The 10,862-nt window shown below is 39.4% G+C and overlaps 2 protein-coding genes across 4 annotated transcripts; both read right to left on the bottom strand.

The window, feature by feature from the left end:
- Positions 1–1,304: 1,304 nt before the first annotated feature.
- Positions 1,305–6,399, bottom strand: LOC144075661 (phosphatidylinositol 5-phosphate 4-kinase type-2 gamma-like). Of its 3 annotated transcripts, none has more exons than XM_077602953.1 (10): positions 6,182–6,399; positions 5,210–5,307; positions 4,298–4,394; positions 3,825–3,974; positions 3,435–3,581; positions 3,104–3,142; positions 2,545–2,658; positions 1,801–2,050; positions 1,566–1,669; positions 1,305–1,492 (listed from the first exon to the last, which is right to left on the bottom strand). In XM_077602953.1, exons 1-10 carry the CDS (start codon positions 6,314–6,316, stop codon positions 1,412–1,414), a joined length of 1,215 nt encoding a protein of 404 aa, XP_077459079.1. In that variant the 5' UTR covers positions 6,317–6,399; the 3' UTR covers positions 1,305–1,411. The 3 variants fall into 3 exon arrangements, with proteins under 3 accessions (XP_077459079.1, XP_077459080.1, XP_077459082.1); XM_077602954.1 differs by having other exon boundaries at positions 4,298–4,348; positions 5,239–5,307; XM_077602956.1 differs by having other exon boundaries at positions 5,239–5,307; positions 6,182–6,330.
- A 509-nt stretch (positions 6,400–6,908) lies between these two features.
- igfbp6b (insulin-like growth factor binding protein 6b) lies at positions 6,909–10,381 on the bottom strand. The gene is made up of 4 exons (XM_077603299.1): positions 9,739–10,381; positions 9,421–9,449; positions 9,224–9,343; positions 6,909–8,250 (listed from the first exon to the last, which is right to left on the bottom strand). The coding sequence occupies exons 1-4, from the start codon at positions 10,052–10,054 to the stop codon at positions 8,152–8,154; spliced, it is 564 nt and encodes a 187-aa protein (XP_077459425.1). The 5' UTR covers positions 10,055–10,381; the 3' UTR covers positions 6,909–8,151.
- Between the last annotated feature and the right edge of the window lie 481 nt (positions 10,382–10,862).

Here is a 10,862-nt window from a genome sequence, read left to right as displayed (position 1 = left end):
GGATATTCTTCCAGCTCTTTTCATTGAGTCCAAAAGCAAGCAAGCAACTACTGGTAACATTTATCGTACGCAAGATTCTACCGTTGTCTATTTATGTCCTTCAAATTGCCAGGAACGCATTGTAGCGCGGCGATAATCAGCCAGCAGAAATCACTTCACACTCATCATCTGACTGTTCGATTGCCCGCTCCTTGGCGTTGGCTTACATTTTTCTAGGTCAGAGCCCTGGACTCTCTTTTATTATGGAGTGCCGACATCAGCTGTAAAACCTAAGCCAGATTTATGAGTTATGATATGAAGGGTTGCCAGTTATTAGAAACAAGACATGGAGAATGGCTTCTTGAATTTTCTGTGAAAATATGCCAGCACAAATATTCTCTGCCAAGTATCAATGTTTCTGGAGGGTCAGGATGACAGTATAAAAGGCTTTTATGCAATAAAGACAAACAGAAGGAAAGGAGACAATATACTAAAGGGATGAGAATGGGTGAGTGTTCTGGTTCGACACTTTTTAAAATGCCAGGTAAAGGTATTTCTTTGTTGGTTTAGATTTAAGCATTAGGTTGTTGTAATACTGGAATTAAATTTCTATTAAAAATCTGATAGTTGATGTAGAAGAATCTTGCTCCCTAGTTTGGCCTGATTTAGAATCAATCTTGGTAGTATTCTTATCCACCATATCTCTTTTTAAATAACTTGTTATTCAGCACTGGCATACTGCGTTGACATCCTTTATTCATGAGTAAATAAAAGAACCAACGCAAACAGTAACGCAGAAACTTATGCATTATTGGGTTTTGATCAGTGCAACCTAATTTGTTGCCACAAATGTTGCAATCAACGCCAGAGTGCACTGCTTGCATTATTGCATTATCAGCATGAATGCTGAGCCAAACAATTGGTAAACAGGTTTATTTCTTCATGTTAAAAAACACACTTATTGGTATCAGAAGTCATTGTACACAAATGTCTCGAGTTTCATAAAATGCACATGTTTCAAACCAGATGGTTAGATATTACAATAGTGAATATTTGCAAATACGGACCACAATCAGATGTGAGAACAGTGGAAATTGAATTTTTTTATTGTAAAAAATCAGCAGGTCATTTATAAATTGCCCTAACCCTAAACACGTTTTCATCACTTATCCACAAACATATTTCATCTACCACATTTTTTAAAAAAATCATCAAAATGACTGCGCTGTGCTTTTCACATTTACTACAAAGTACTTCTACACTCTACACTGATTGCAGACTTATTACAAATGTGACCTTGAACAACAAATTTAAGGATTGAGTCATTTTCCTTTAAGTTTGAAAAATTCATTTGCGAAAATCACTTTTTAAAGACACATTTTAAGACCTTGTCCATCCTTTACTAGTGAAAGCATGATGGATCTTTGATCTGCTAGTCAAATATTTTAGTGACAAACTCCTTGAAACGCTTCGCATACTGCTCTGGATGAACAGTGGAAATCTCTGCTCCTGCCTGCAAACACACACGCACAATTTGTCAATATGAAAAAGTAGTATCCCTTGCTTGACTTGACGCTGATGCTCACCCCGTGTTTTACAGCCTTGGCCGCGTGAGCCGCTTTCTTCTTGGCGTCGTACTGCGTCAGCACATCAATCAAGCCCATGAAATACACTTCCCTCCGAGGAGCGCCTACATGGAAGTGGGGGAGGCTCAACGCTTCAGCCTTTGGTGATTACTTTGAATCTCACCGTATGCTCTCGAGCGCCCACACCCAGTGTAACGTGGTTTTAAAGTGAGCAAAGAGCAGCCTCGGGACTCACCTACAGCGCTCTGGATAGCATAGACATCCACATAAGGGTCAAACTCCCCGGGGCCCATAGGCTTGAAGGAGTTCATGTAACCCGCGATGCCTTCAGGTGAGGTGGAGTCTGGAACTAAAGATTGGCTGCTTTCATCTTCCTCTTCTTCACCATTAGACGATTCCATCTCTTCTTCCTCCCTCTCAGCCCTCTCCACATCATGGATTCCCAACAGGAGGCTGTAGTCCATGATCCTCATACGTACCAGAAACTGCGGGAAAGGGACACTAAAGCCTAATTTGCATTGCACGGTCGTCATAGACACAAAAGGTTCGAGGCTTGAATCTTAGCGCGGGACTTTCAAGCATTTTAAGATTAATGACGTTCTTGTGCTAGATTGTCACAACAAACTTTACAATAAACAGTAGATAATGGATGATTCTGGAATAAAATAATCTCCTTGCTTTGCTGTTGATATTTTCAGAAAAAAAACTAAACATGAAACAAAGAATTACTACATCTTGTGTTTCTGACCAAATCCCAATTTGTCTGCGAAAGTCCGCCAATTTAATGTTGACAAATAATAATGAGGTACATACACAATGGATGAGCTCATAAATCTGGCATCAATATTGCAGAAGTTATAAATCTTTAAACATCCTACATTATATTCAAACAAAAATGTGGGCATATAATCATGTTCTCATGGGAAAATAACGAAAAACAATTGTTTTTGATATGGTTGCAAGCGCTTCTTTAACATACCTCAATATCTCGGTTAAGCTTGTCCATGAGTCTCTCTTTCACCTCGTCACACACGTAAACCTTTTGCATGTTGTTTACAAAGTCTATGTCCTTGTAGGTGGGGAGTTCCTTGACCTTAAAAGCGCACAGTAACCACCTTTACTCAAGGCATTCTGACTGTAAAAGGACATATCAGAGTTGCTCCAGTCCTATGGATCTCACAGTTTACACACAGCATCAATTAAAAGCAGCAGTCTTCATACAAAATGTGTTTTGCATTGGATGATGAGCAATTCCTTAACATCTCCTTGTTTGTGTTTTCACTTCTAAAGTAAAAGTAAAAGTTTTAATCCGTTGAGTGTAGTACATGTTTTCCAAGCACATACTGTCATTTGAAAAAGCAACAAAGATCAGTCCACTTCGTTCTCAGTCACTCATATCTAATTTAGTAGTCCAAAGGAAGCTCACTGCAATCATGATGTAGTCCTTATTAATGCCAAAGGATAATTTGACTTCATTATATGTGCATGAATTCCAACAAGTTATCACAACAAGGAAACCTGCTTTTCTGTGAGCTCACCTTTTCTTTAAAAGTTGCTTCTCGTGACACTAGGAAACCCTGAGGACAAGAGAGACCACAAAACATTTCTCATCTGAGTAATTCTCAATTAAACTTCAAGTCAATTAGACCTGACGAACACATGACTTCACTGAGTTGTTGGCACATCACTGACTTTTAGTTATAGATGTGTCTTGTAAAATCTTATAGAAGATCTTGAAAAATGGCATCATTATTCATAAACATTTCTATAGTGGTTGTTAATTTTCTAAGAAAACTGAAAGTCATCGAGAAAGGGAACAGTATACACAGTCTATAATGAGATTACGACTGTTAATCTTACCCAATTTACCTTAAGATCATACTTCCAGTGTACATGCAGTCTGTGGCTGAACATGTTCCTCATGACCAGTAGGTAATTATCCTCACTCTCTACTGTGACTCTGTACATGGCCAGGAACTGAGGGAGCAGCGTTGAGCCGTGGCAGGTGACAACATGCTGCATGAGAAAAAGAAAAAAAAGTGTTTATTGACGAGTAGTGTGTAACCATGTGAATAAATCTCCCCTTGAACTCACTGCCTGCCATTGACAATGATGGACAGACTAGCTCTTCTTTTACATTGACCTCACAGTAAGTTTGGCATATTATCACTGAAAACAACAACCTTCCTTCTGATGTAACTTGCTGAAAAAGTACCTGCTAGTTTTCTGGTTCAAATATGTTTTAAATGCATATATCACCTGGTGATACTCAGAAAGGATGTTGTGCATTTCAGCCACCTCCTCACTGGAGATTTCTTTGACCACTAAAGTGCGGTCATATGACACAAGCAGCAGCCGCTCACATGACCCCTCCCAGTCTTTGAGGGGCGGACTGCGAGCCAGAGACACCTGTAGATGAAAACGCAGCCTTTTTACATACCGCATTTTCTACGCTCTTTAACATGCAAATCCCTTTCACTGATATGTAAATCGCTACAAACCGGACGATGGGAAAATATATTGCTCATATTGTGTATTTGCTCTAATGTTTCGTCAGCAGCGGAAACACAGAGTGGATGAAAGCATTCCGTATTATATCTCGATGCGTTCTGAGGGGTGTAGAAATGCAAATAGCACTCAAATGTATGCAAATTTAGAGATGATAGTCAAAAGAAATTCAGATCATTTCAGAACTGGGTGTTTGGCCGATTCTTTTATTTCTTAAAGTGTACCTGGTAATCTGGGTCCTCGATGCCGAAGCGCTCACGCAGGTTCCTGAAAACCTGCGGACAGTATTCTTTGAATTTAAACTGTCCCGGGAGATTCTCTCTGGGAAGCAAACAGCGCAAGATTGTTATTTTCTTATTCTTATACACTATTAACAAGTCCAGAACCATTTCAAGCATACTTACAATGAGGATGCTGAACATGTATATGCTTTAAATAATCATCCATTTGAAAATATATAAGATTCCCCTAGTATACATAAATCAAACAACTTTGTTCTACTACTCATAAAAACTTAAATACAACTTCATAGAGAACCAATGCACTAGTAAGTTCAGATCTCTGTAGTAACATCACATGACAAAACACATTTTATTGTTCTTCTGGAGACTGTTACACAACCGAGATTCCTGACTGGATTAACGGATTATTAAAAGCTACTCATTTTTCCAGATTTGAGTTTGTTTATACTTCTGTGAAGAATGAGGAAACTTTTTTCTTGACATTACGAGTATGTCGAAATGTCATACATACCACCTAAACTGCATAAAAATGGTTCTATCAGGGTTACGTTTTACCAGGTAAATAAATGGAATATAAATGTATCATTTCAGAATAATATGGATTCATTCAAATTTGGCCGTTAAGGTGTACCCAGTCTAAAGTGTGTTATTGAACTTTTTGAGGAAAGTAAGATTCAGAAGACTTTTTTTTAAATTTGTTATTAAAATGTACTGAATGAGAGGTAGTGAAATATATCAATTCTGTATGGGCCGTTCCTGGAGTTCAAATCCACTGAGTGCTGAGTGAGGGCCATTGTCGTGAAGTGTTAACATTACCACTTCAACGAGAATGAGAGTGTGAATCAGAGTTATTGTACGAAAATAGGAACATGAAGTGAAAGACAAGTACTAAACTTGTTGAAGAGGTGGTGATTGACTTTGACCTTGGTGCTGGCTCGGAAATCATCTGGAAGCAACATGACAGGAACTGGTACTTGGTTCAAGTCGTTGATCTGCACACAGATTGGCCAACAACCTCAACATGGAAAGTTTTTTTAAATAACCGGTGATCTCATTTTCTGATAACATTTGATTCTGACAACCTAACATTCTTTGTGTTATTTATACCATAGTTTATCACTTTTATTTCAACCTCAAAATAACTTGGAAGAGGGATGTAAAGTCATCTATGGTCAAGGTCTTGACTTGATTATGACATGAGGAGCATTAGTGATGACATGTGACAAGGATTGATCCCCACTCATCACATTATCTAAGAGAATTGTTTGATGTTGTTTGCTGAGACAAATCCATCTCGCCCACGGCTAAATTATAAACAAGTTGTTTAGAAGTTGTTTAATGTAGAAAAATATTCATCAATTTTCAACACATCCTTGTATGGGTAGCGGGGTGCTGGAGCCTATCCCAGCTAACTTCAAGCGAAAGGTGGACTCCACCCTAACCTGGTCGCCAGTCAGTTGTGGCACACAGACAGGGGTATGAGTATAAGAATGAATTTGTCTCCTTGTGCCCTGCGATTGGCTGGCCACCAATTCAGGGTGTCCCTTGCCTGGTGCCTGGGATAGCCTCCAGCACCCCCCGCGACCTCTGTGAGGATAAGCGGCTCAGAAAATGAATGAATAACTTATTCCACTGTCCAATGAAAACTGTGTTTTTTTTCTCTTTCTTATTTTTTTTTAAAAAACTTTTATAAGTATAAAGTATTTTAAATAGAGCAACATAAGGGAGTCACTCCATTCTTAAATTGAAGTTTGGTTTTGTACAAAGTAGTCCTACATTGGAACCAATTGTGATCATTTGACAACTTTAGCTGGACACAACAACATTAAAAAACAAGGTGTGTCATCCTCCCCATCCCAAACTCACCGAGTGATTGACTCCCCACATGAGCACGCTCGTCACGGGCTCCCCGGCTCGGAACACCTCCACTTTCTGCTGCACAAAGTTCTTCATCTTTGTCTTCCTCTTGTGGGGGACGCGTGCCGAGCTCGGTGAGGACATCGGATCACGTTGGCGTCGACACAACACTTTTCGAAGGGTCGGTGTGCGAGTGGTCACCTCGCGACGCCGTGTTGTATTTGCAAAAAAAAAAAAAAAAGCTGCATAATGATGGGGATGGCTCAACTTTCTGTTGCAGGTTGGTGGCGCTGTGACGCAATTGCCACCTGGTCCAAACGAGTGGACTGTCTTTTTTCATTCTCAACTTTAGACACGTTTATTTATCTAGCTTTAAAAAAACCAATGTCAAAATATGTAATGATTATCCATTATCATGAGACTTATCGTGTACTGCACTAAAAACTCCATAGGCTGCTAACCACTGTAGTCACTTTTGTATACCTACTTATTTATGTAACCAGTTATTCATGCTGACTGTACTTATCTATGTTGGCGACTTATTTACTATGTTGAATCATTCAATTTAATTCAATTCAGATGTTGTACTACGATGTAATGTATAATATTTAGCGATGTGTCTTCTCAGCGGACGAGACTTATATTCATCGTTAATATGAAATGAATAGAAAAATGTGAGTCAACTAAGTGAAAAGCAATACAGTTCTTGTTCTTGTAGTTTAATCAGTTTTTATTAAGGCAAAAAAAGGAAAAATATCCTCAACAGCTTCAAACTCCACATTTATTTCTTTTCCTGTGCCTGCTAATTAGCAGTGGCATTTGTCTGATTAGCATTAGTCATTATTTATTTATTCATTCATTTTCTGAACCGCTTAGTGCTCAACCAGCCTACTCTGCTATGTTTTCGGATGTGAGATGAAACCGAGGTACCCGGAGAAATCCCATGCAAGCCCGGCAAAACATGCAAAATACACACAGTGAGGACCAACCAGGGATCGAACCTTCAACCCCAGAACTGTGAGGCCGATGCGCTAAACACCAGGCCACATACAATTAGTCATATCTGAACATAAATAAAAGTATGAAAAATATAAATACCATGACAAATAGATATCACATACTACAACAGTTACATTGTTCCAATATCATTCATTCATTCAGTCATTCATCCATCTTCCATACCGGAAGGCTCGTGGGGGTGTGCTGGAACCAATCCTAGCTAATTACGGGTACCAAGCGGGGGACACCCTGAATTGGTGGCCAGCCAATTACAGGGCACAACACGGACAACCACTCATAGCCAGGGGCATTTAGAGTGTTCAACCAGCCTACCCTGCATGTTTTGGGGATGTGTCAAGAAACCGGAGTACCCACAGAAAACCCACACAAGCCCAGGGAGAACATGCAAACTCCACAGATTGAGGATCAACCTGAAATGGAACCCTCGACCCCTGACTGGTGAGGCCGACGCTCTAACCACTCATCCGCCGGGCCACCCTTGTGTAGATATATTATAGAAAATGTGCTGGCAGTTACATTAAATTAGCAAAAGGAAATTAAAAAATATATATCCAAAAATAACCGCTAAAATAGTTTTACAAATAACAAATTAAAAAAAAATCAACCCCAAAAAGAATTCATTTGAAAAACGGTCAGGGTTTAATTGATTTTGAAAGTGAATGCAATAGGGTTCCGTGAATATTAACACTTGTATATTGAAATATGTTAATTTGTACAGGTGGACCTTATACTATGGTGTCTGCCAGTTTAGTGGAGACATGAAAGTACGTACATATATTGCGTCTGATCAAAACAGTTCACCAAACGTTCCCTAGGGGGCATTAAAGATCAAAGTTGCACTTGTATATTTCTGCGGCTCATGTAATGAAAAGGATATAAGCACATTCAAACGAAGTTCCATATCCTATATTGGCTGCCAAATTGTCGTCATTTTTGGGATTCAACATTGGCGACCGTCTTCAACAAGTCAAGCCTTTGTCTTGATGTGACGTCACCGGAATGCCGCTCTCATCGACGCACCAGCACCTCCCTCGCTGTTTACCTCGAGAGGACCAACACTGCGCACAAAACACAAATTATGATACTAATCACATTTACATCTTTTCTATCTTTTCCTATATTATAGGATTTGTTTTAACCTTACAGAGCACTCATTGGCTGCAATTGACAGCTCTAGACATTCAATTCATATATTTCATTTTCTTTTTTTACATTCTATTCAAAATGGATTAGACATCTAGTGCTGTCAATGGCACGCAGACATGAGCATTCACAGACAGCCGTACCACTTTAAATGTATTAGACTCCTGTCATCGTCAATGACAAGCAATGTGTTAAAGACTATACATACTACTATGAAAAAAATCTTCTCTTGAGCATAACTTGGGCCGCGTATTTATGTTTTATTCATTTTAACTTCGTTTTTATAACATTGTATAGATTAATAAACATATCTCTGAATATTAAAAAATAATATGACTGGTGACTGAGAGGAGACCATCTTATTCCATATTGCTGTGGTTTGTTTAATCATTATGCTACTGTGAAATGCCTTTTGTTTGATTTAAATCCAATTGATTGTTCAATCTATTTTCTTTCCTGCTCATCAAGGCTGGCAGTTAAGCTTTCACTGTTGATTGGGCAAAATGCAGCATACATGCTGCACTGGCTGCAAATCAATGCAGTAAAAATTGATGGAAAAAACATTTCATGAATGTTTATTTTGAGTTTTCAATCAATTTACCATGAATTGTTTTGAAATATGGACAATTAAATTGATTACAACCCATAATCTCTGAACTGTAATGCAGATGTGCTAACTTGTCGGACATCAGCATTGACCACTACCAGCCATCTTATTTTAAGAGTACGTATTTCACATTATTTGCAGTCAATTTCAGTAAATGATTCAAAAATAAAAACAAATGCCATCTGTCATTTCTATGCAACGACACATTTGTAGTAAGACCTTCAGTCTGTGAATGTATCTATTAAGCCTAGGGGTTAAAGTTGCAGTAATTTCAAACTCACCTGCTTCTTTCTGAAGAAGCCACGTTTATCACAGTTGGGCATGTAGATATCATGATGAGACATGAATAAATAGCTATCAAGACCTCGGATAAGTGTTGTTAGCAGCTTTCGACATGGGGCCTGTGAGAGGAGAAGATCGTATGACTAATCATTAACTGTCACTACAGTGTATAATTATTAAAGAAGATGATAGTTACCTCCCCCGGATTCTCAGTAGGTGCAGGATCTAAAGACAGACAAAATATCTCACATGAGAATTGTTGTGAATCTAAATGTGATGCTATTTTGCATCATAATAAATGAATTCAAAAGCATTAGAAAGGCTTCATTAGAGCTGGGGTGTCCAAACTTTTTTCTTTGAGCGCCACTTTCATAAATATCAAAGGACACAAAGATGCAGAGGATCAGAATTGAGTAAAAAAAAGATTGGGCTGTGGTTTAGACACCTCTGATTTAGCAAGTGTTTAACAACCAAACAGTTGCAACGCCGTCAAGTGGCAAGCCGGAAACATTACCTGCAGTTTGGCTCTTTTGCGTCGCGCTGATGATGCTGACGTTACTGCAGACCCCCCTGCCCTCCAACAGGGTGCGGAGGGGCCGCGGGTCAGTCTGCGTGGGCGCACATCGCAGCCCCTTGGCACAGTTCAGTGTGTATACTCCACATGGCTCACCAATGTTCAGAGTGCTGATGTTCATATCTCCTGCCGTGTGTAATTGAGAAGCCTTCCCTTTGCAGCCAGGACAGCCTTTGGATGGTGAAGTTAGCGGCCTCGGGCTCGAAAGAAGTGGCTGCAGGAAAAGCAGCCCCAGCACATTTGCACACAGACGCATCTCACACTTGAAAGTTGTCCAAAGCCTTGATTTGTTGACGCTTCCTTTCTTTCCAAGGACCGTGGAGCCTCTTTGTTTATTTCCACTGAGCCTCGAAAGGTGAATAGCAATTTGCTCAAGCCAAGAATTTGTGATAATGAGGCTGACAGATAGCACTGGCAGCAGCTTTTAAAGGGCCAAACCAGTGAGGAGAGGTATGGGAGGGTGCTTGATGAAGAATGCTAGTTTTTCCTTCTCATTTCCACAGAGCTGAGCACACCCCATTTCTCCTTGTCACACAAACACACGCACAAACACACACACACACATACACACACACACACACACACACACACACACACACACACACACACACACTGATACCATTTGTTGTCTGTCATCTTGAAGGATAGTCATGTTTTCTTTTCCAACATAAATCAGCAGTGACAGTTACTAATACTTTGCTTTTTTGCCAGTTAAAGTGTAATCCATCTGCAACCACCAATCGGAGCACTGCAATAGTAATAAATGAAACTCTCCATGTGCTTGCGTAAATTTGATCCTGTTTCAGTTCTGTTAGTTGCTCACTTGAAATGTCTTGCTTTTGCTTGACTTTTGAATAGAGATTTTCAAGTAAAATACATTAGCTCTATCTTGTAATCCACAAAGAATTACATTCTAGAGTCAAGTGAGAAAGATCCTCAGCAAATTTGGACATCCTGTATGTCAATATTAATGTGAATGAATATCAGGTTTGTTTTAATTCTATTTTTGGGGTCAGTATTGTGTTTTAGGTTACTGCTTCTTTCACTGGTGTAGGGGCTGATAT

The sequence above is a fragment of the Stigmatopora argus genome, chromosome 6 (genome assembly GCF_051989625.1).
Source record: "Stigmatopora argus isolate UIUO_Sarg chromosome 6, RoL_Sarg_1.0, whole genome shotgun sequence".
In the NCBI taxonomy this organism is placed as follows: domain Eukaryota; kingdom Metazoa; phylum Chordata; class Actinopteri; order Syngnathiformes; family Syngnathidae; genus Stigmatopora; species Stigmatopora argus.
This window is presented reverse-complemented; position numbering and strand designations above follow the sequence as displayed.